The sequence below is a fragment of the Macrobrachium nipponense genome, chromosome 4 (genome assembly GCF_015104395.2).
Source record: "Macrobrachium nipponense isolate FS-2020 chromosome 4, ASM1510439v2, whole genome shotgun sequence".
Classification (NCBI taxonomy): domain Eukaryota; kingdom Metazoa; phylum Arthropoda; class Malacostraca; order Decapoda; family Palaemonidae; genus Macrobrachium; species Macrobrachium nipponense.
The window spans coordinates 112,982,973-113,009,333 of NC_061100.1; the positions used below are offsets into that span (position 1 = coordinate 112,982,973).

The 26,361-nt window shown below is 40.3% G+C and overlaps 1 protein-coding gene across 1 annotated transcript in view; it reads left to right on the forward strand.

Moving 5' to 3' along the window:
• Positions 1–26,361, forward strand: part of LOC135211074 (uncharacterized) — a 43,929-nt gene that overhangs the window by 257 nt on the left and 17,311 nt on the right. Inside the window, exon 2 of the mRNA XM_064244132.1 lies at positions 23,650–23,733. Within this exon, the coding sequence (XP_064100202.1) occupies positions 23,665–23,733 (69 nt within the window). The 5' untranslated portion in view covers positions 23,650–23,664. The remainder of the gene's footprint in view (positions 1–23,649; positions 23,734–26,361) is intronic.

Below are 26,361 nucleotides of genomic sequence, written 5' to 3' on the forward strand. Positions count from 1 at the left end.
TGTAACTTCTTTTTCAATTTCAAATTTAATCTAGGTACCTGTGTATTGGTTTTCAAGAGATCAGCATGCATGTGTCTTGCCTTCTCATATATGATGGCCTCAGAAACACTTCTAATTAATTGTTTGTCATTTATCCAAGGCATTAGCATTTTCTCCATCTCTTCAATATTCTGGGATCTTTGTTTGGTAATCAGTTTCATTCATCAACTGCTTTGATGGCCAGATTTACAGATTGCTTATTGGCCACCTCATTCTCCCTACCCAGATCAACCTTTCAGACACTATTATTGTGTTTTTCTGTTAACTTTTGTATCTATAGATTTTGTATTTCTCCTTGCCTTGGTAACATCTCCAGCTTTCTTAGGGGCACAATGAATTACATGCAGTACAATTACAGTGCGCCCCCACTTTTTCACAGAGATAGGTTTCAAAACCCACCACAGAAATGCAAAATCTGCAGAAATGCAAAATCCCCTCTGAAAATGTTTATAACTGCCTGTAAGTGCCAAATACCCCGTACTTCTTAAACTACAATGCTTATAACTGCCTTTTCTGGGCTCAGCTCGTGTCGGCCTATGAAAGGATCCTTAATATCATTCTTTCTAGGTAAAATTAATCTAAAATTACCAGAGAAAAACAAAATTAAGAAAATGTCAGTAAAACTGACTCGCTCACTCTTAAAAAGAAGTGTCGGTATGGCAATAGGGGCGAGTGGGAACACTACCACGAGACATTCACCAATTAGACCTTCCAATCAGAATCCCCACAAGAGAGAGCTGATACCAACGGGCGATGCGGCCGCTACTACTACTACTAGAGGACGCCACGGACAGCAGCGTCCCTAGCGGACATCCTTAATTATTAGCGCCAGCGTTCGGACGCATTTTCTTGCTTGTGCTATTTTCACGGGATTTATCTCACCATCCATCATGGAACGTGCTGCCATCGCAACGGCTAAGTTAAGTGCCTCATAAGTAGTGTTTTACTGTATTTTAGTCTTCCAGGAACCAGTATTTTCCTTCTAATAGGTCATATACGGTTTCCCGGTTGACTCGTGGCGGCGCCATGCTGCCTCGTTAAGAATTCCCGGTCTTCCATACTGGGACTTCTTATACTTATGGGCTTACTATATCACGTTCATCGTTTTTTACATCGAGTTTTAGCTAGGTTAGCCCTTTTACCATTTCTCTTAGTTTGGTATTTAGGGCTATTCTGTGTTCCAGCCCAGCATCCCGGCTCTTGCTCTTCATCGGCTATCGCTGGCTCCGAGTAGGCTTCTGTTCCTCGGAACAGTTTGCCTCCTCCTGGGCTTCTTTTTCTTCTACTAAAAGTGTCTTTTCCATCTTTACGATGTAAATTTAGTTCTATTTTAGGGTGGGGGTTAGGCTAGGCCTAGGTTGCATGTGCCATGTATTGGGTACAGCCTGGTTCACGGGCCCTTCCACGGGGGGGTTGGGGGTTGTTGCTATCGCGGCTTAGGCCACTTGCGGTCACGTGTTCCATCGCACCTTACCCTTCCCCTTCCCTCCCTACCAGGTATAGGGAGGCGTCTGGGGGACCCCTTGGTTGCCATGACAACCTCAGTTGCCTTCCTCCCTCCCTCTCTGAGGAGGCCAGGGGTTCTCCCCAGCGGGGGGTATAGGGCGACCACTCATAGGGTACCGGGTCACCGAGCGGGTAGTTGTTGGGACGGGGAGGAGTAGGCCACCCCCCCCCCTATCTCTCTCCCGCCGTGTTACGCCGAGACTCTCCCCCCCTTCCCCAGTTGCTCAGGCCACCTTCCCTCTCTCGTAACGAACGGAGCCTTCCGCCGCAGCCGGGGCACCTTTGGTTATAGATTACTGGCTCCGCCAGCGGGCGGGGTGGTCACTACTAGTGGTCGGTTGCTTGCCTACTATATCCTTGCTTCTCTCCCGCGCTACCGGAAGGGAGCTTGCTTCTTACCCGGGCACTCTTCTAGTAGACGGGTGGGGAAAGGTTTGATAATTATTGTTATTTTTAAGGATGTACCCTAGTTTTACGATGATTTCTATAATTTTATTTATTTTATATGTGATACCATCTCCGCCGTTATCCGTCGTGGTTTCATTTCACCACCACACCTGGTTGGATTCTATCTCTTGTCTCCGGCGTAGCCTAGGACAACCAACCATATTACTACCATACGTATTATGGCGGGCTCTGGTTTAATCTAACTTTCTCGCTCGGCACCAGCGGAGCAACTGTTAGGCTGTAAGTGTTCTCCTGATACTTATGTATCTTTCCACTTACAGGCTACCAACTGTCAGGTCCTGGGATGCAACGCGACGTTGTACGACCCCTGCGCCCACGATGAGTGCAGGTCTCACGCTCCGTGTGCCACGCCTTACAACGATATGATCGTCTGGCACCCGGAAGCCTGCGCCATCTGCTACGACCTGGCCAGTCAGCTGGTGGAGGGGGTAAGTCGATTATAGACTTTTTATCGTTTTACTAATCAACTCTTAGACATAAGTTTGTTAACCAACCCCCGTCCCGCCATTAGAAGCTCATTTCGCCTTTTCTTTCAGGCTGCTGGTGTGAGGGAGGTCGCTCTTGCAACACCTGAAAGCGTGGGTAGGCGGCTTCGGGAAGAACGCCGCCAAAGGCCAGCCTTACATTTTAGACAAGAAGCTGGCCGTTCAGATCTTCCACGGGGCAAGTCAACAGGGTATGTTGACCCATATCCGCAGCCCCTCTCATAGCCTCCATCCAGCAGGAGATGCAGCAGTCTTTCGGGGTCGTGGCCACACAGGAGTCGGTCCCGGACGTCGCTACCTGGACCTTAACATTGAGCCTATGGCGGTAGGTGCTGAGGATTTGTTGGTTGAGGTAGGTGTGCGGGTGCCCCAAGGTACCTTTCCCTTGGGCGCTCCTGGATCTTCTCCTGTCCCTTCTTCAACGTGCTTCTTTCCAAGGCTTTGTGGGATCTGAGATCCCTACCCGCTCTCCCGCTCTCTGTACCCCCAAAGGTGAAGGGATAGAGAGAACCGAAGACCCTAGTTAAGACGACTTCTAAAAAGTCGTCGTCGTCTTCTTCAGCTAAGAAGTCTTCGACTTCCTATGCTGACGCGGTGAAGGCCAAGCCGAGCTCTTCATACTCAAAGAGCTCTAGAAGCAAGTCTTCTAAGGAGAAGGCTCGCGCGTCCCCGCCGAGCCAATGCCTTCTCCGGCCTCCACCACATCCACTCCGGTAACGCCGGTTGGAGTAGCGGGACCCAGCACTTTGATCCCACTGCTTTCTCAGCAGTGGTGATGCAACAGGTGGGTGAGATGGTTGGCTCTCAAGTCTCGCCCATAGGAACAAAGTTCGAGCAGATGTTCGCACAACGTCGAGCACTCTGTCTCAGTCGGGCCAGTCCAGTCCAAGATCTCTCTAACAGTGTTAGAGAGAATGAGGACCGAGTAGCTGGGCTCTCTCAGGTCCCTCTTCCAGTCTCCCCAGTAACAAGTGCTGGTATTTTCCAGCTTCCACATATGAGTCACTACCAGCTTTCTCTATGGAGAACCCATGGAGAAAATGGCCGCTTACGCTCCGTTTTAAGGATGGTATGATCTCTATCCCGGAGTGTGGAACTCGAAGGATTGAGGACTTCGAGTTTTATCCTCCGGGATTGACGCAGCCTTTCATTGGCTATGCTAGCTGACCGTAGCGGCGCTTACTAGGGAGGACAAGATCTCCAGGGAGAACGTTCTCTACAGTAGAGATCATGCTCAACGCGAATGGGTTCACTGCCTTGAGGACTGGGAGTGTACAAACACCAAGCTCCAGGCTTACAAGAGTCCTTTCACTATTTTTGCGACGGAGGAGGAGGCTTCTCTTCCGTTCGCTACAAAAATAGTAGAAACGACTCTTCAGGCAGTCCTCAAGGATTGAGCCCATGCCACAGCTAAGGGAGGCAGAGTCTACTTCTCCGCTCTTCCCAGCTTTTGGAGAATTGTGGGAGAACTTGCCAGCCACGTTCACGCTTGGTAGGCTCAAACGGGAACGCGCCCCATGGACCAGTTCGGCGAAAAGCTCCCAAGGCTGCCTGATCCCTTGATTCAGGCGGAGTTCGATGCTCGAACTAGGTTTGGCAGGTCCCTCAATTCGCTGATTATAACAGAGATGGCTGCTCTCTCGTATGGCACGGAACCTTTGTTTAAAATTTTGGCCAAGTCCCAGCTTCAGACGGTTCAGACGGATGCTTTCGACTTCTTCCAAGCTAGGAGGAATTGCCGAAAGCACGTTCTGCAGGAGTGCACTATTAGGCACGAGCCTAATAGACTCCTGGCTTCTAGCATGTGGGGTAGCGGATCTCTTCCCAGAGTCCGCTGTAAATGAGGTACACCACGAGGCTGCTAGGCTCAACCAGAGCCTTAGAGCTAGGTGGGGTAATATTTCATCTAAGAGGAAGCAAGAATCCGTCCCCACTGCTGGTAAGAAACCAAAGAAGTCTGGTAAAAGGTTCCAGCCTTACCAGAAACACCAGCAACAGCAGCAATTCGTTCAGGCCGTCCCGGTTACCCAACAGGGACAACCTTCTACATCTAAGCAGAACCAGCCCATCCTCCTGCTGTCTCCTCAGTCACAACCTTCGACCTCCTACGCACTCTCGCCGGCCTTCAACCCTATGTATGAAGGTCAGGCCTACCCTCCCTTTAATAGACAATCGAGAGGTAGGGCAAGAGGCTACTTTCGCCAGCGTGGCGCAGGGAGGGCGACAAGGAGTAAGCAGTTCAGAGGAGGGCGTGGTGGTCAACCCGCCCATCAACAATGTGGCTCCCCAGGTAGGAGGGAGGCTGTTCCTCTTCCGTCACAGGTGGGGGTTCAGCAATTGGGCACAGAGCATAGTGTCCAAAGGATTGGGTTGGAGTTGGATCAAAGATCCCCCTCCAATCAAATCATTCCGCCAAATACCATCAAAGGAATTGACAGATTATGCGGAGGAACTCCTTCAGAAAGGAGCTATTGCGAGAGTCGAAGCATCTAAAATTTCAAGGTCGCCTTTTCAGCGTGCCAAAGAAAGGCTCAACAAAAAGAAGGGTAATCTTAGACTGTCAAAAGCTAAACTCTTTCATTCGTTGCGACAAGTTCAAGATGCTACCCTCTCGCAAGTAAGGACCTTACTTCCTCGTGGAGCCGTCACATGCTCCATCGATCTTACAGAACTCATACTATCATATCCCTATAGCCAGGACACTTACCGCCCATTCCTAGGATTCAGGCTAGGAAATCAGACATTCTCATTCAAAGTGATGCCTTCGGTCTGAATGTAGCCCCCAGGGTATTCACGAAAATAGCGGAAGTGGTTGTGCAGCAATTGAGAGCTCAGGGGAATAATGGTAGCAGCATACCTCGGACGATTGGTTGATCTGGGCACCAACAGTCGAGGAATGCCTCAAAGCCACCAAAAAGGTAGTTCACTTTCTGGAACATCTGGGGTTCCAGATAAACAAAACGAAATCCAGACTTACCCCGGAGTCTCGTTTTCAGTGGCTAGGAATCCAATGGGGATTTGTCTTCCCACAATCTGTCAATTCCAGTGGCCAAACGGAAGGAAATAGCAAAATCTGTCAGACATTTTCTCAAATGCAAGCAAACATCAAGGAGAAGCCAGGAAAGAATCCTAGGGTCCCTTCAGTTTGCTTCGGTGACAGATATCCTCCTGAAAGCAAGGCTAAAAGATATAAATCGAGTTTGGCGATCGAGAGCAAACGCCAAATCTCGAGACAAGTTTGTCAGGTAATTGAATTCCACAGATCCTTCGCAATCAACTCCGTCCATGGTCAAAAGTAAAGAAACTTAGCCAAGCGGGTACCCCTTCAATATCCCCTTCCAGTGTTAACCATTCACATGGATGCCTCCCTGTCCGGTGGGGGGATATTCTCAGTTCAAACAGGTTCAGGGGACTTGGTCAGTTCAATTACGCCAGCTCCACATAAACGTTCTGGAAGCAATGGCAGTATTTCTTACCTTGAAGAGACTGCTTCCCCCGAAAAAGTTCCATCTAAGGCTAGTTTTGGACAGTGCAGTGGTAGTTCATTGCATCAACAGAGGAGGGTCCAAATCCAAGCATGTGAACCATGTCATGATAGCCATCTTTGCCCTAGCAAACAAACACAAATGGCATCTGTCCGCCACTCACCTTGGGGGGGGTAAGAAATGTGATAGCAGACGCTTTGTCCCGGTCAGTCCCTCTGGAATCAGAATGGTCCCTAGACGACGGGTCATTCCAGTGATATGCCGGAGAGTCCCAGGTCTCCAAGTAGATCTCTTCGCCTCACAAGCGAACCACAAAGCTCCCTTGCTATGTGGCCCCAACCTGGACCCTCTGGCTTATGCCACGGAGCCCTGTCGTTAGAGTGGGATCAGTGGAGAAAAATTTATGCTTTTCCTCCAGTGAATCTCCTCTTGAAAGTCTTGAGCAAGCTGAGGGACTTTCAAGGGAATAGTAGCTCTGATTGCACCGGACTGGCCCAAGAGCAACTGGTATCCTCTACTTCTGGAATTGGGTCTCCGACCTCAACGGATTCCCAATCCCAAGCTGTCACAATCAGTACAAATGAGGACTGTGTTCGCTTCCTCAGGAATTCTTCAGGCCCTAACTTTATGGACTTCATGAAGTTTGCGGCTAATAAAGATGCTAATATTGATCCACAAAATATCCTCTTCTAGAATCAGATAAGAGAGAGTCAACTATTAGACAATATGACTCAGCTGTTAAAAAATTAGCATCCTTCCTGAAAGAATCAAACACTACAACCATGACAGTTAATTTAGCTATATCCTTTTTCAGATCCTTGTTTTTGAAAAAGGTTTAGCAGCTAGCACTATTACTACTCATAAATCGGCTTTGTAGAAGATCTTTCAGTTAGGTTTTCAGATAGATCTTGATTGAATCTTATTTCACGTCTATTCCTAAAGCCTGTGCTAGACTTAGACCTTCTCAAAGGGCCTACTGCAGTTTCATGGTTCTTAAATGATGTCCTCAAACTAGCTTCAGATACTGACAACTCGTCTTGTACATTCACAATGCTTCTTAGAAAGACATTATTCTTATTAAGCCTAGCTTCAGGAGCTAGAATTTCAGAACTGTCGGCTCTATCCAGAGATGCGGGTCATGTGGAATTCCTCCCCTCAGGAGAAGTTCTGCTTGCTCCGGATCGTAGTTTTTTGGCTAAAAATGAGGACCCTCTTGCAAGGTGGGCCCCTTGGAAAGTCATCCCACTTCCGCAAGACCCTTCTCTTTGCCCAGTATCAACTTTAAGAGCCTTTCTATCTCGTACATCCTCAAGATCCTCAGGTTCTCTCTTCATGAGAGAAAAAGGTGGTACTTTGTCAGTAAAAGGTATTAGACAACAAATCCTTTACTTCATTAAACAAGCCAATCCTGATTTCATTCCCAAAAGCACATGACATCAGGGGAGTAGCCACCTCAATTAATTACTTTCAACATATGAATTTTGAGGATCTTAAAAAGTATACTGGATGGAAATCTCCGACAGTCTTTAAACGTCATTATCTAAAGTCCTTGGAATCTTTAAAATTTTCAGCAGTAGCAGCGGGAAACATTGTTTCTCCTGATACTGTATAGTAGTCGTAGTACAGATCCAGGTCTCCTTTCTACCTACCTCATCCAACATGCCTCACCCTATCGCCATGCTACTCGGATATCCTAGCCTTAGCCGCTGAGATCATATTAGTGGATTGTCCCTTATTTTTTTGCTAGGGACATCCACACTATGTACTGATAATGTACTTCAGTGTACCTACCCTTATTTTTATGCTAGGGTAGGACACGTGTTTGTATATTTTGTAAATAAGTTATCTAAGTAAATCTATTTTGTTAAAATTACACTGCATTATTATAATTTACTATGTTTACTGTAATTTTAAGTACTTTACATTACTAACTTTCTTTTATGTCACTGTTTAGAATAAGTTAGCCTCAAGTACTTAGTTTATATGCTGTAATAATTGATTTACTTATATTATATCCCTCATTTTACAACTGCTTTTCATTTGTCCTTTTTTCCCATCTTGTCTGTTTCTCTGGTACTCTTTCATAGGCCGACACGAGCTGAGCCCAGAAAAGGGATTTTGACGGAGGAAAAATCTATTTCTGGGTGATTGGCTCGTGTCGCCCTATGAAACCCACCCTGTATTGTTTGCCCCCCCCCCCGGCAGGACAAGATGTTTTTAGATTAAGGATGTCCGCTAGGGGCGCTGCTGTCCGTGGCGTCCTCTAGTAGTAGTAGTAGCGGCCGCATCGCCCGTTGGTATCAGCTCTCTCTTGTGGGGATTCTGATTGGAAGGTCTAATTGGTGAATGTCTCGTGGTAGTGTTCCCACTCGCCCCTATTGCCATACCGACACTTCTTTTTAAGAGTGAGCGAGTCAGTTTTACTGACATTTTCTTAATTTTGTTTTTCTCTGGTAATTTTAGATTAATTTTACCTAGAAAGAATGATATTAAGGATCCTTTCATAGGGCGACACGAGCCAATCACCCAGAAATAGATTTTTCCTCCGTCAAAATCCCTTTTTTAAGAGTTCACTGCCTAATTTAATAGTTTAAACAAAAATACGTAAACCTTAAATTATTATATTAACCCTTAAACGCCGACTGGACGTATTGTACGTTGACTAAAATTGTCTGTCGGGTGCCAAGTGGACATATGGTACGTCGACTACAAAAAGTTTGTTTAAATATTCACAGAAAAATAGTTATAAGCCTAGTTTGGGAAAGATTTTAAATTACGCGCCTTGAGGGATGCTGGGAGTTCATGGATCACGTTGTTGTTTTGTTTACAAGTGTTACCCAACCATGCATGAGCGAATTTCTTTCTTCTCGCACTACAAAGCATCAGTGACGCATCGTCGCAGAGTGATTTCTTGACGCATTCGTGTTTTGCAGAACTTTTGCGAGTGTTAGCGTATTTGTGATGCAACAGGACGTTTGCAGAGATGTCCCAAAGTTGTCAGGACCGTGAAAGGCGCATATTGCCTGTCGGTAGTGAGCGTGTGAGGCGAGTTTTAGATTTGGATGCTGGAGAGGGACCAAGCACCCAAGGTGACCCAGCTTTTCAACGCCGTGTTGTGCAGTCATGTGTGGCCTTGCATATTAGGCCTTGCATAAAGTGTTATACATGAAAATGTGTGCAATTTCATGTTTTATATTAGGCCTTGCATAAAGTGTTATACATGAAAATGTGTGCAATTTCATGTAGAATATAACAAAAATAACTCATGGTTGTAGCTTTTATCAGTTTTGAAATATTTTCATATAAATCACGATAAGTGCCAAAATTTAAACCTATGGTCAACTTTAAGGGGGCTGGCCGGCTAATGCCATTCTTTAAGGAAAGGACTTTGATATTCATACCACTTAATAAGGTGACTTGGGACATCTCCAAACCACATATGATTTTCGCCTCTGACCTTCGGTTTTGTGACGCCAGGGCGATTTATCCCCAAAATAACAATTTTTCAAATTCTATCTCCTCCTTTGATATTTAATATTAAGACCTGGGATTACTACCATATATAGACCTGATGTAGACCTCCAATCAAATGAGGAGTTTTTTTTTCTAAAAGTCATTTTTTTGCTAGATATGAATTTTTCATTATGGTAAAAAAATAAACCCTATAAATTAGGAAAAAATTTATAAAAAAAAAGACGAAACAAAAATTGGAAAAAAGGCTTCATTTGATTGTTCTATAACGTCTTTCTGAGTTATATACCAATTTCCAATGTTATAGCTTTAAAACTAAGTGAGAAGATAGATTTTGAAGGTCAATAAGTATAGTTTTGAGATATGGGCGTTCAAAGTTTTTCTTCATATTTTTATAACGACAATGTTAATAAATAATGATTATTATGAATGTGTATTTCTTTTTTGTGTATTAATAAACCAAAACTATATTATTTATCATAATTTAATCATAAATGATGATCCCTTTGCTCATATATCGTAGCTTAGGGCACTGCGTCAGGCAAGACGGGGTACTCCTTCCTACGCAACTCTCTCTCTCTCCTTCACTAACTCAGCTTATTACAGCGAATTTTCTTCTTCTGTATGTTAGCTAGATGTTTTCCTAGTATTTTCCGTTTTGGCATTATGAAATTCTTGCTGAAACAAAAATAAACAAACGTAAATGCAAGAGAATGTCATGAGGTGAAATTCGAAGTTGTACTCTCTTTTTACAAAGACAATGTTAATAAATCATGATTATTATGAATTTCATATTCCTTTTTGGGTATTAATAAACCAAAACTATGTTATTTATCATAAATTAAGATCCCTTTGCTCAAAGATCGTAGCCTGTGGGACAGTGTGACGTGTGCTTCAGTCAAGACGGGGGCGTTTACTTACTACACAACCCTCCCTCTCTCTTCACTAACTACGCTAATATCGCATATATTATGATATTCTGTAATCACATTAGAGTGAATTTTCTTCGTCTTTATGTCAGCGAGATGTTTTCCTTGTCTTTTCCTCATTGGCATGATGAAATTCCTGCCGAAACATAGATAAACATATGTAAAAGCAAGCGAATGTCAGAGGTAAAACTCGAACATGTAGACTACTTGAAGTCTGTGCTCGCACTGATCATGGTTGAACTTGATACTCCCCTCTGTGACCCACGGAATCTCTACAGATGCCATTTCTCACAATTTCTTTGACAATAATTATCAAAATTTACAATAACAGAAGAAATATTGCATTTTCTTGTACGGATGAATGTTTTAGGCTTATTGAGTTATGTTTACTAATTACCCTGTAACTATGAAAGTAAGAGGAATTTTTACGAAATATTTCGTATATGTATTCTCAATTGCCATATGAAGCTCCATGAATTTTTTCATGACTGAGTTTTTCACCCTATACCCCCATATATAGTGGTTCCGGCTGGTCCCCTTAACTCGACCGAAATGGTAAAAAAAATGCAATTGTAAGCTAAAACCCTTACATTCTAGTAACATTCAGCCATTCACCTTCATTTTGCAACAAATGGGAAGTCTCTAGCTCAATATTTTGATTTATGGTGAATTTTTGAAAAAACTTTTTCCTTCCCTCTGCACGTAGTAACTGCTGAAAATATCAGAATATCTTTAGTCACCTTGCCGTAATTTTTGCACCATTTTCTATTAGGCCTTACTTAAAGTGTTATACATGAAAATGTGTGCAATTTTATGTAGAATACAACAAAAAATAACTCATGGTTGTAGCTTTTATCAGTTTTGAAATATTTTCTTATAAATCACGACAAGTGCCAAAATTTAAACTTGCTGTCAAATTTGACTCGACCGAAGTGGTTAAAAAATGCAATTGTAAGCTAAAACTTTTACATTATAGTAACATTAAATCATTTACCTTCATTTTGCAACAAACAGGAGCACTTTAGCACAATATTTCGATTTATGGTGAATTTTTGAAAAACACTTTTTCCTTCCCTCCGCATGCGGTAACTGCTGAAAATCTCAGAATTTCTTTAGTCATCTTGTCGTAATTTTTGCACCGTTTTCTATTAGGCCTTACTTAAAGTGTTATGCATGAAAATGTGTACAATTTCATGTAGAATACAACAAAAAATAACTCATGGTTGTAGGTTTTATCAGTTTTGAAATATTTTCATATAAATCACAATAAATAGAAAAAATTTGACCTTTGGTCAACTTTAACTCAACTGAAATGGTCAAAAACTGCAATTGTAAGCTAAAATACTTACAGTCTAGTAATATTCAATCAATTACCTTCATTTTGCAACAAAAGGGAAGTCTCTAGCACAATATTTTGATTGGTGAATTTTAGAAAAAACTTGTTTTTACGTCTGCACGGTACAAATCATGCATCATTTTGTGATAATATTTTCTCTGTGTTGCTTTGATAGTTTTAAAATTTGTTGTATACCAAAATCATCGCAATTTAGTGTACAATACAATGGAAAAAAAAACTCTTTAGCTTTAACTGTTTTGCTCACAGTGCGATTTGTATACAATTATATATGAAATTTTTGTTTTCGCTGTCATATATTCTAATATCTATATATGATAATGATATTTTTTTCATTTCTGATGGTTGCATACTAAACTTCTGGCAATGACAAAAAAGGAGGCAAAATGAACTCTCAATCTTAAAAACTAAGTGTGCTGTGATTTAAAAAAAAAAAAAAAAATGTTTCCGCTTCAGCGCTAACTCTCGAACGCCGCCGGCATATGACAGACACTTTTGTAAATAGAGGCTCAGCATTTAAGGGTTAAAACCATATCGTTTCAAACAAAAGTACACCCCATACCATTATCCCAAAAAACCCAAAGTCATCTGGCATTACCCTCCTAGAACTGTTACTCTTACGTAAATACAACCCGATATACAGTGGTCCCCCCGTATTTGCGGGGGATGCGTACCAGACCCCCCCGTGAATAGTTAGAATCCGCAAATGTTTGGAACCCCTATAAAAATGCTAAAAACAGCCTATTTTGTTAGTTAAAACTCAAGAAAAACCCACTAAAAATTTTCCTACATGGTTTTTTTAATAGTTTTATCACAAAAAGTGCATTTTATGATGAAATTCATCAAAAATACCAGGAATTTGTGGATATTTATCATAGAAAAATACTGCAAATGCGCGAATTTTCTGCGAATAATGCAGGGAAACGTTCCCGAGAGAAATCCACGAATGTGTGAGTCCGCGAATCTGGAGAACGCGAATACGGGGGGTCCACTGTACACCCAATATTTCGAAGTAATTTTACAACATTACGTACCTGCTGTAACTGTTACTCTTAAGTATCCCATATATTTCAGACATACATTTCTTTTGCCTAACATAACTTTGAGCATCATCTACTGTGCTGCACATAATGTTTTTTGTTGATATTTTGCTGTGTTGTAAGATGATTTTGATACATTTACTGTATAGTATGTATTTTAGGGTTGTACAGTGGATCCCCGTATTCACAGTGGATGCGTACCAGACCCCCACGAATATTTAAAACCCACTAATACTTAGAACCCCCTCTAAAAACACTTATCTTGAAAGTTCAAATACCAAATGTATACGCTAATTAACATCGCACTTCAAGTGTACCATAAATTACTATTATCCTATTACTGTATTCATCTTTTAGGTTATATTAGTACGTATTAATATAATTTCAAAGTCATCTTAAACATTTTACCATTAAAACACACACACACACACAAACCGCATTGATTTGGCAACATCATATATCTGACCATCAAGAGTGAAATTACGAGTTATTTCAGAAGTGTAGAGAATAATAATGAAGAGAGAGAGAGATAATAAATCCTTATGATATCAAAAAATTGCAATGGACTTCTATGGGCAACAGAGAGAGAGAGAGAGAGAGAGAGAGAGAGAGAGAGAGAGAGAGAGAGAGAGAGAGACTTATTTAATCTTATTAAACTTTATTTGTTCATACACGGAACAAACCTTCGGTCTTAGCAATAGCTGGAAACCGGTAAAAACAATAAAAGATTGTAAAACAAAGAATCTGTGGCATCTGGCAACTCATGCATATACAGGGTGGATGTTATTTGCATATACAGGGTGGATGTTTGTCAACGACCAAGCTCATACCCTGCAATATGCTAGTTTTTTTTTTTTTTTTTTTTTTTTTTTCTTTTCTTTTTTTTCTTAACCTCCATGGAAAGCGGAGTTTTGCTTTGCTCTTCTTTTTTATCTTAGCCTGCGCTTCCCAGAAGTTTCGTGGACGTCAACGTTTTTAGACAAGCCACCCTTGTTTACTGTATTGACATTCCTTAAGATTGATGCTTTTGCAGTAGATACGTCTTTTACTCTGCATCGGCATCGCTTGCGTTGCATGTGATAAGCTGGTCTGTGTCCTAGAGAGTATTGCCTTCAGGGAGACATGACCCCTTTCTTTGGTTTAATGTTTTAATTTTAATATGTGTATTGACATTTATGCTTTATATATCTTTCCATATATGTCAGGAAACTATCACATATGAATTTTGTAAATGCAGTTATATATATTATTATTATTATTATTGTTATTATTTGAAAATATTAATAAACATACATACATATACCATAAAAATTCTCTCATCTCAGTAAAAGAGAGAGAGAAAGAGAGAAATTACATGAACATTAGTTGGCAACATGGCAACATGGTTCCCCTCCTGTCTCATTACTTGACATATATTTGACATCTTTGGACCTCAGCTTAGTACCTGGATCTTAAAAGAAAGATGCGGGGTAGAATGGATTTTCCTTCATTTTAAATAATTTTTTTAAATTTATAGACTAAAATCTTATTGATTCGCTACAATAGTATTTTCTTTAATGAATTGATATTATTGCTGTTTACATTGATATTAATATTTGAAAATAAGTAAATCATTTAACATACCAGTCCGTAGAGCCTGACCCTCAAGACTGTATTTCTACTTGTCCTGGTATTGGCGAAGAGAGTAGGCAGACTCCATGGTCTTTCTTAAAATGTTAAGCTTTTGAGGGGATGGGTTCTGTTTCGTTCAAATTTATCCTGGAAATCATAGTGAAGACTCACTCAGTATCCTTTGGTCCTTGATGTCAGATTCGAGACCATGATTCCCTCCCTAGAAGACTTTGTATGTAACGAACCAGAAGAGATGCTGCTTGGTCCAGTTAGTTTTGCATTGCTATCTTAAAAAGACTTGGCCGCTCAGGCCTGGGTATCGATGACTCTGTTAGCAGTGGCAAGACCAAGAAAGAGGAGACCATGAGCACAATCTCCTTCTGGCTTTGTGAGACTATCAAGCAGGGATTCGGCGTCAAACGAAGAGGACTTGAGTACGTTCCAGTTCAGAGCTCACAAAGTCAGGCATTGCTCTGTCCCTCACATTCAGGAAGAACCAATCAGTTCATCAGGTGCTAAGAGCAGGAGTGTGGTCCCATCAGATGACATTCACCTCCTTTAACTTGAGGGACATTGCCCATAGGTCCTTGGACACCTTTTCCTTGGGTTCTGTGGTGGCTGGTAAACAAATTGTGTAGCTCATCCAGTTCCCCTAGTGAGACAGGTAGCATCTGGTCTAAGATGTATGGTGGTAGAAGTGAAAGTGTGTGTGTCTGACTTCACTCCTTTTCCTTTCTCATACTTCTCCTCTTACAGTGAGCAGAGGATAGTTTTCAAACTGTCATGTACTGAATGGACACAGATGCAGGTGAGTGATCAGCTTTTCTGTTTTTGCCATAGTTATGGTCTAATAAAAGCAAGTCCTGCCCTCTCTCTAGCAAGGGAGAGAGGGATTGGCAATTAAATTAACCCATTGCTTATCTTTGCTTCATTGTCTTGAGCATATGTTTTTTCAAGCCTTTTTTTGAAGTAATGTTGTTTTCAAACCCATTAGCTTGAAAAGCCCAGAAATCTGACAGTCGAACACACTCTTGTTCCCCTGAGCTGATGCATGGGACTGCTTCCTTTGCTCGACATTACGCAAACAGGAAAAATCCTAGGTGAAGTAAACCTCCAGTCAGTCAGGAAGTCTACTGAAATCCTCCCACCGAACCGTAAATCTTCCTATGTAAAGACCAATGGTTTGTATTCATGTAGCAACAAATGACAAATTTTTGAAGAACTTAATTTGCAGTTTTCTTAACATACAAACCTGAGGTCTTCACATACACTGCCCACCTCTGGCCACCCCAAATGGAGGTGGTGAGGATACCCCTTGCCTCTCCCACTGGTAGTTTACTGAACAACCTTGTAGTGTAGAATAGCCTATTCCAGCTTATACAGAAGGTAATTCCTATGTAAAGAACCCAGGTTTGTATGTTAGGAAAAATACAAATTACAGGCGGTCCCCGGGTTACGACGGTTCCGGCTTACGACGTTCCGAGGTTACGACGCTTTTTCTTAAATATTCAATGGAAAAATCTGTCCTGGGTTACGACGCTTGTTCCGAGGTTACGACGCTGACGCTTCCGACGCTCCGAGTTAACGACGCTTTTAAAAAACGCATACTATGATAAAAATCCTTTATAGTTTAGCACAGTATATTAATAAAAATAAGTTTCTGGTTAGATTACAACAAAAATTTTGAGATTATGATGATTTTCGACACTTTTTATGTTGTATTTTTCTATGTTTTTTAGTGACGCCTCATATGCGGAACTAGTTTCCGAGCGAATGAATACATACTAGTTTACATATAACAGTCCAAAAGCGCAAATAATGAAAAAATCATTGCTTGTTTCCAGTAATAATAACAAAACGAAGTTTCTGGTTAGATTACAACGCAAATTCCAAGTATCCAAAGAGAGACATTATCCAGTAATTTGATCAGAGAGAGAGATGAGAGAGAGAGAGAGAGAGGAGAGAGAGAGAGAGAGAGAGAGAGAGCGAGAGAAGCAGGGAGAGAGAGAGAGGGAGAGAGGATTAGCAGAGAGAGAGGAGAGGCGTCTTCCGACGCTCCGAGTTAAGGACAGAGAAAGTGTTCGTTTCGTTAAACGGCCTCTGACTCATGCCAGTAAATGTTTTGTTGATACTAATAATATAAGCCTATTTAAAGATACGTTTACTTTAATTAGTCTATATGATACGTAAATAGTAATCAACTGTTCTTGTAGCCCTCAATATTTGGCAAAATCGAAGTATCCAAAGAGAGACATTATCCAGTACGTAATTTGATCAGAGAGAGAGAGAGAGAGAAGAGAGAGAGAGAGAGAGAGAGAGAGAGAGAGAGAGAGAGAGAGAGACGCTTTGGCAACAATGGTCTCGGGGGTTTTTATAGCTTCCTTCTGCTTGATGATCGTGGATATTGTAGAAGGATTTCGACCATACTCGTTTGCCAAATCGACGATACGAACGCCACGTTCATGCTTTGCTATAATTTCATGTTTTGCTTCCATCGAAATCATTTTCTTGGGTTTTTTCTTATCACCTGCTTTGTCTTTAGCTTTGAGACCCATGGTTAATAATAAAATAGACAAAATAACACGAAAAATAGGCGCGCAAATACAACGAACTAAACAACGACGTGTTAACATGCAGCACCAACAAACAAACAGACTGAACGCCATTTATCGGTCGCCTATACAACTAACACTCATCGCAAAATCGTATCTCAAATATTTCGTTGTATATCAAAGCTTGTATTTTCGCAAATTTTCTGTTATATCTCAAAACATTCGTATATTAGGGCAATCGTATGTCAAGTTTCCAATGTAATTTGATCAGAGAGAGAGAGAGAGAAGAGAGAGACGAGAGAGAGAGAGAGAGAGAGAGAGACGCTTTGGCAACAATGGTCTCGGGGATTGACGTAACGTTTATTTTCTGAACAGATAGGACAGAGAAGTGTTCGTTTCATTAAACGGCCTCTGACTCATGGCAGGAAATGTTTTGTTGATACTAATATATAAGCCTATTTAAAGATACATTTACTTTAATTAGTCTATATGATACGTAAATAGTAATCAGCTGTTCTTGTAGCCCTCAAGATTTTGCAAAATCACTCCAGGTTGTACATAAAACTTCAAGAATGTAGTGTCACCAGAGGATTACAATAGTTTTTACCTTCAAGAACCAGCATTCTTTTATGAAAATAACTCCAGGTTGTACATAAAACTACAGGAAACAACATGTAGTGTAACCAAAGGATTACAAGTAAGGTTTTTATAACTTTTTATTAGTTTAAGACATATTTCCAAGCGTCGTTCCGGCTTACGACGATTTTCGGCTTACGACGCGTCTCAAGAACGGAACCCCCGTCGTAACCCGGGGACTGCCTGTACTTCCAAAATTTGTCATTTTTTTTTTTTACAAAACAGTTATGCAACTCTGTTAAAACATGTGTTACTTAGAGAAACTAACATTAGCAAACACCCATTTGTCAATTCTGTTGTTTATGTCAATATATGTTGTTGTTTATTCCAGTGTCTTGTATGCAGTAGCAAGTGGTTGTTGAAGTATGATAAACTTTTGTTCATAGGCCTATGAATTAGTTAAAAGCTAACTTAAAAAAAATAACTTACATAACATTTCTGGGCTCAGCTCGTGTCGCTGCGCGAAGGAAATAGCGAAGTCAGTCAAGCAATTTCTGAGTCACAAACTGGCGTCAAGAAGAACTCAGGAAAGGATCCTGGGTTCACTCCAGTTTGCATCAGTGACGAACATCCTAATGAAAGCCAAACTGAAAGACCTAACCAGAATCTGGCGCTCACGAGCAAATGTCAGGTCCAGGGACAAATTATTCTCAGTCCCTCTGATTCTAAAGAATCGACTCCGGCCGTGGGCGAAAGTCAAGAACTTGTCGGTGTCAGTGCCCCTTCAGTTTCCTCCACCAGGGATCACCATCCACACAGACGCTTCATTAAGCGGTTGGGGAGGATATTCCCAGTTCAAGAAAGTTCAAGGAACGTGGTCACCTCAGTTCCGTCAGTTCCATATAAACGTACTGGAAGCAATGGCAGTGTTCTTGACTCTAAAAGGGTTACGTCCGCCAAAGTGCTCCCACGTAAAGCTAGTCCTGGACAGCGCAGTGGTAGTACATTGTATAAACAGAGGAGGCTCCAAATCACGTCATCTAAATCATGTCATGGTAGCCATCTTCTCCCTGGCGGACAAGTTCAGTTGGCATCTCTCCTCCACTCATATAGCTGGAGTGAGGAACGTCATAGCAGATGCTCTATCCCGATCAGTACCTCTAGAGTCGGAATGGTCACTGGACAACAGTTCGTTCCAATGGATTCTTCAGAGAGTTCCAGGTCTACAGGTGGATCTCTTCGCATCTCAAGCGAACCACAAACTCCCATGTTATGTGGCCCCCAACCTGGACCCTCTGGCCTATGCCACGGACGCCCTGGCTCTAGACTGGAACAACTGGGAGAAGATTTATGTCTTTCCTCCAGTGAATCTTCTCATGAAGGTGTTAAACAAACTCAGGACATTCAAGGGTCAAGTGGCTCTAGTAGCCCCAGACTGGCCGAAGAGCAATTGGTACCCTCTGATTCTGGAACTGGGTCTTCGCCCTCTTCGGATTCCCAATCCCAGGCTCTCCCAGTCAGTACAAACGAAGACTGTGTTCGCTTCCTCAGGGATTCTCAAAACCCTAACTTTATGGATTTCATGAAGTTTGCAGCAAAAAGGGATGCGAATATTGACCCGCAAAATATCCTCTTTTTGGAATCCGATAAAAGGGATTCAACTTTGAGACAGTATGATGCTGCTGTCAAAAAGTTAGCAACCTTCCTGAGAGAATCGGATATTAGGATCATGACAATCAATTCAGCTATATCCTTTTTCAGATCCTTATTTGAAAAAGGCTTAGCAGCTAGCACGATTACGACAAACAAGTCAGCCTTGAGAAAGATTTTTCAATTTGGTTTCAACATAGACTTGACAGATTCCTACTTCTCGTCTATTCCCAAGGCGTGTGCTAGACTTAGACCTTCTGTAAGGCCTACGTCAGTATCATGGTTCTTAAACGATGTTCTAAAGCTGGCTTCAGAAACCAATAATGACACATGCTCGTTTATAATGCTCTTAAGAAAAACTCTATTTTTATTAAGCTTGGCCTCAGGAGCTAGGATTTCAGAACTGTCGGCTTTATCCAGAGATCCGGATCATATCCAGTTCCTTCCCACAGGGGAAGTGCTACTTTCCCCGGAACGTAGCTTTATAGCTAAGAATGAAGATCCTTTGATGAGGTGGGAACCATGGAAGGTTCTACCCCTTCCACAAGATGTATCTCTTTGCCCAGTTTCAACCTTACGAGCCTTTCTGTCTAGGACCTCCTCATCCTCATCAGGTCCTCTCTTTAAGAGAGAAAAAGGTGGTACTTTATCTATTAAAGGCATCAGGCAACAAATCCTGTACTTCATTAAACAAGCCAATCCTGACTCTTTCCCAAAAGCACATGATGTCAGGGCAGTAGCCACCTCAATTAACTATTTCCAACATATGAACTTCGATGAGTTGAAAAAGGTTATACTGGATGGATGAAATCGCCGACAGTGTTCAAACGTCATTACTTAAAGTCCTTGGAAGCTCTGAAATTTTCAGCAGTAGCAGCGGGTAACATAGTTTCCCCTGACTCCACCTAATCTTTAGTAGAAGAACCAGTCCTCCTTTCTACCTGCCTCACCCAACAGTTCGTCTATTCCTGCCTTGTTCATCTACGGTCACCTTGTGTCTTAGCTGCTTTGATGATGATATAGTGGGTGTCCCTTATTTTTTTGCTAGGGGCACTCACAATTGATTATGGATTTTGATCTCTTGGATGTCATCCCCTTATTTTTATGCTAGGGGATACATCTTATTTGTAATGGTTACGGGTTTTGTATATTAAGTTATATACATTCCTTTATATATTTTTATTGTTGAGTTTGTTTTGTTCAACTTATTATGCTAATTGCTCTGGATTTCTGATACATAGCTTTACACAGATACCATTTTTGTACATATATGCCTTATTACCCCTGTATATATGTAAATTACCTTAAGTTAAGAAATATTATTAGAATTAAGTGTAATTTAAGCAATATTTCTATTTTTGTATCATTGTGTATATGTATCCTTATTAGCAATTATATTATTTTAATTTTATTTTACCTTTTATTTGAGACCTTCTTTTATTTTGTTAATTTTATTTACAATCTTGTGCTATTTCTCTGGTACGATTTCGCGCAGCGACACGAGCTGAGCCCAGAAAAGGGATTTTGACGTAAGGAAAAATCTATTTCTGGGCGATTGGCTCGTGTCGCCAGCGAAATCCCGCCCTACCCATCCCATCGCCCAAGATTGTCTGCTAACTTCAGGATGGCCACCAGAGGCGCAGCAGTCGGCAGCATGGGATGGAGTAGTAGTAGTAGTTGCTGCCCACTCTGTGGGTCGGCTCTCCTCTTGGAGGGATTTTGTAGTGGGAGAATTCTATTGGCATTTGGCTCGTGGTAGTGGTCTCACTCGCCATAGTGTTCATACCGACACCCTCTTGGAGGGTGAGCGAGTCAGTTATACTGACCTTTTTTCTTTATTTATTTATTCTCTGGTATGTGTTAGTACATTTACCCTAGAAATAATAGATTAAAGGATATTTGGTGAAACCTGTTGAAAATGAGACAGTCATAGGAAGCTTGGCCTTGTATATCTTGCATACTATACATATAATATATACTTGTAATCTAACTAAATGTATCTCTTGTCTCGCTCTATGCTACATAACATTATAAGTAATCATGTTTGGGGACAATATGTTGAGGATCACGTGATACACAAGATCAGAAAATACATGTTTATACAGTGATCCCCCCGTATTCGCGGGGGATGTGTACCAGACCCCCCCGCGAATAGTTAGAATCTGCGAATGTTTGGAACCCCTATAAAAACGCTAAAAACAGCCTATTTTGTTAGTTAAAACTTAAGAAAAACCACAAAAAATTTTCATATTTGTTTTTTTTAATAGTTTTATCACAAAAAGTGCATTTTATGATGAAATTGATAACAAAAACCAGGAATTTGTGGATATTGCTCATAGAAAAATACCGCGAATGCGCGAATTTTCTGCGAATAATGCAGGGAAACGTTCCCGAGAGAAATCCGCGAATGTGTGAGTCCGCAAATACGGGGGGTCCACTGTATACACAAATTATAGTTCTTTTTTATGCTGTGCATTTATTTTAGTTAGTATATGGAATGTTATTGTTGGAAATGGAATATCCAAAAAAAGTCCAAAAACTGATACAGCTTGTCCCAAGGGGTTAGAATAAGAAATTTTGAGTGTAAGTACACTGTAAATCATTCTTATCATAAAAATCTATACTTAGTCATGAACACAATATGAAAAAATACAGTAATTAGTGAATACACTCTTGTTATACAAAAAAAAGCATATTAATGATAATTTTAAAGATACTATAGCCCATAGAAAATTCACATAGTGGTGAAAGTTCCTGTGTAAAAGTATAAGATATGTTCCACAAAAATTTGCAAAGAACTGAAACGCAAAAAAAGTGTGGGTGTATACTACTACACACTAGAATTGCAAAAAATGCACTGAGACACTGGAGACAGTTTAGCAAATGTGCATTGAGTGAGACCCATGCATAGATTGAATCCTCCAGGTTTTTTTCAGATGGGAATTTCATGCACATTACACTACTAAATCCATGAATGATTTAGCAGATTGCCATTGTCTGTCCTGAAACTGTGCAAACGTCTGTTAATACAGTGGTCCCCCTGTATTTGCGGGGGATGTGTACCAGACCCCCCCAGAAAGCTAGAACCCCTAAATAGTTGGAACCCCTATAAAAATGCTTAAAACGGCCTATTTTGCTAATTAAAACTCAAGAAAAACCCACTAAAAATTTTTATATCTATAAGAAAAAAACATGTATAACTTGGTAAAATTTACAATTGTCTTGTAAAAGAGGCCCCACAAGGGGTTGTAAATAGTCTTTTTCAACTTCTTGTGGAAGGTATGGAGAATTTTTTAGGAGTACACTGTGTGCATTTGTAGATCTTCCTCTTTCCGTTGATTTTTTTTTTTTTTTTCAATTGACCAACCTCAAAGTTTCCCCGGCCTGGGGTGCTACTTTTGTGTTTTTAGCCCAGCTCATAAGGAATAACAGGCACTTTTGGTACTTAAAGTAGGTTAATATGCACTTAACCAAGTAATAGAGTTAATTCTAACATTTTCATAAATATATTTTGTAATTTGACTTCTTGCTAAAAGGATAATTGCTAAACTTTTTATAGATTATTAAAAACAAGTGTAACTGATATTTTATAGACCTAGCCTATTGTTGAAACTTAATATTCACAATGCCATTGAATTAATAATTTGTTCTTTTGATGTTATACAATATAAATAAGCACAAGTTAATTTGTATATCTGATATCCACCAAATGGTGGTACACTGTCATTGTTTAGAATATGTTGGATAGGTTATTCTTATGCCAACAAGTATGCTGTTTCTTGGCTGCCAGATGACAACACAACCAACTTCAGTTGTGCCACCAATACTGGCTAAGTAGTGTTAACTCCGATGGTAAAATGCAAAAGGATACTAAAACATGTGTGAAGTGTGAAGATGAAGTAAACTTTTAGCCTCTTTGTTATGTTATTCCAGTTCTAGGTATGAGTTCTCTTGATTTTTGTTTCATTTGAATTTTGTACAAAAAGTTTATTGGACAGCATAATTGAGAGCAAAATTTTGTTCTTGGGGGTGTTATCGAAAGAAAATTCTCTTCTAATGTTTCAAATCCATTATTACTGTCTACTCCCAGCTGATATTTTTGCATTCTTGTTATCATTCTGTTAGTGTATAGATTGTGCTTATCAAGTTAAGGTTTTGCTTTCTTTGTTGGTTGAATATTGATTAGCAATATTTTATACAACCTGGGTTTGCTATCATATTCTCTCTGCCTTTATTGGATTGAACCCTTCAGCTCATACTTAGACAAGAAATTTTCCTCAGGAGTTGAAGGCCTTGGACTGATTTTCTTGACCTTCAGTATGTTCCTTTTAAGTAAAGCTTTTTTTTTTTATCTACATCTCATGGATCAGATTGAATGAACAGACCTATATACAGTATGCAGTTTTATCATTTTAAGAATTGAAGTACTAGTAATAAGTTTGTGTGAAGAATTGAATATTTATAAAAATTTATTTTTTCATAGGAAGGAGCTAGAAGAATGATAAATGAATTTGAAGCAAGAGTGGTCAGATTTCGACAAGCTACAGGGGCTGATTTAGATACTGAGGTATGGTAGTATTCTTGTTTCTGTTTTTTTTACTGAAATCCAATGCATTGTTTTTTTTTCTATTCAAACTTAGAATAATATTACTAGCTTCATATTTATACAATTACTGGTAAGTACAGTATTGTAGAGCAGTGAATAACTTTTTACCTTTCCCTTTTGTGTCTTTTCATGTAGCTGTCCAACTTCTTTAACTTGTCCTGCTTCATTTATCACACACATAAGAATAAAAATTTTAAATGCACTGGTTTGGTTAACTAATTAAATAAAAAATTTATATCTAGAAAAAGGAAATTTTTCTCTGTAGTTTACATTCTACTGGAGCTAGTGAAACTATATGTAATTGATTTGCACTCTGCCCTCTTTTATGGTGCTTCTCCAGTAACCCATTAAAAAGATTTTGTAATTCCCATGACCCCAGACAAGAACATCCTGGTTCCTCAGAACATGTGTGACAGTCATCCAGTGCTTTATATTAGTTCAGGTGCATTCTGATCAATCGGTGTTTAACAAGACTGTTTGGCATGCTTCTGACTGGTTGCTCATTTGCTATATAGTAAATCCCCTTTCTGATCGATCAATTACTTAGCATGTTCATGGTAGCACAGATGATTGCTCACTTTTGCCCTGCATCAGTCTTGATAATTTTGATTCTGCTGCTGGGCTTCTTTGAGAACACAATAGAGGTGGCTATGCCCTGATCAAAATTCACATCTAACCATTTAATATTTTCTGTCTCCTGGTATTTAGTCATTTCCTATTCCATCAATTCCTCTGGTCTTGTTCTTTCCTTCTTGCAATATAGTTGCAAACTAGTTTCCTGAAATTTTTGTAGAGTCCTGAGAAAAAAACATCAACACATTGTTTGATATAGCAGCATCAATAGAAATGACATATTCTTTATGCATTTTTCTCTGGGCAAAGACATATCGTGCACTGGTTTACAAGTCAGTGCACTGCTAGTCAAAAAGATAAGTTGTAGACCATTTTGTGGATCCTCCCAGGTTCTTACACTTTGATTGGTGTAGTCAAGAAGCCTTTCGGTTATTGGGGCCATCCATTGTCCTGAGGTGTTCCGAGTGAAAAAGTTTCATTCATCCCAACTTCAGTAGATCTAGATGAGTACCTCTGTATACTCATTTATTCATCTGCACAGGAAATCTGTTGAATTGCATGAAAGGACAAGAACTTCAGTTTAACTACAGTTGCTTTATATTCAAAGCACCACAACATGATTTTACAGTCTAATTCAGAGGCCATATGAGCATAGCCAAGACCATCTTTCATTACTCTTCTTGTGAATTTTCTTCATATGCATCACCAAAAGAACTATCTTAACCCATGATGAAATTTTTTTTTTTTAACTCAAGACGACTTCTGATAATTAAAATATTGTTGAGATATCATTACCTCCCAGACGCAAGGAGTGGGTTTGGTAACAATACCAAAATTTTTCCAAGGAGCTCCTCTTTGACCCAGTCCCCATATATCTTCATTATTGTTTCTTAGACAGGTTAGGGTGCTTCTATCGCAGACATGGCAAGAAGCCCTTAGACAACAGATGACTTTCCCATCATTCATTTGAAACTCCACATGGTTTTTATTATTTTTTTGCACTGACACATTTTCAGTAGGCTTGGGATCACGGAATAGTTCTTATTTTAAACATAACAGAAGAATCAAAGAGCAGCAGGGTACTAGGATACAGTACAGTACAGCCAGTATATGGTGTCTCCATTCAATGGTTTACAAGGATTTTGTGCATTTACATTTCCTCTTGGTTTTACCAGATCAAATTTTTCAGCAACAAATTTTCTAAGCTTTGTTTTCCCTTCCCATAGTCTGTAGTGTTGGGAGATGGATTCCTTGTTACCATTTGGATTATCTGAAATTTAAACTCTTCAAAACACTTATTATTAGATAAGCTAATGACATTCAAACTGTCAGCTACTAATTGTTTGATATGGGCCTAACATTGATGACACCCAAGCTTTCACAGTTACTCATCATTTAAAATTGGTTCAACAGTTAATGACACTCAGGCCCTGCAGTTACATACTCATTGTTAGAACTGTGCTCCAGCAGGAGCAGGAGCTTAAAGCCCTTCCTTGTTTTCCAACAGATTTTCTGAGAACTTCAGCTATAAACTCACTTTGCTTTGTCAACTTGACTCTAACTTTTCTATCAAAGTCTAGAGTAATCCACCTTCATACTTTAAGGTTATTTAGCCTTAAATAAGGAACTGTTCAACAAAAGTGTTAATTCTCCTTGAACAGGAACGGAACTCCTCCCAGACATGAAATTCCTTTCTGTGGGTTTCTTCAGTCTTGTCAGTCACCCTTCAAACCTACTTAATTATGTTAACAGATGTCAAATCCTTTATCCTGTGCATTTACAATATTTTATACTGTCAAGCTTAATCAAATTTCTTCTGTTACCTCCATTGTGTCAGACCCAACTGCTTTTTTTTTCTTTTTGTTACATCATTTCCTCATTTTCATAACTCCATGAAGACTACCCTTCAGAATCATAGAAGCTGTTAGAAGGTTCTTTCCTGTTCTTCTGTCCTGAGGTTTGATTCTGGCTATTTTCAGTTGATTGAAATGTTTTAGGGCAGTACAAGTTAACCTT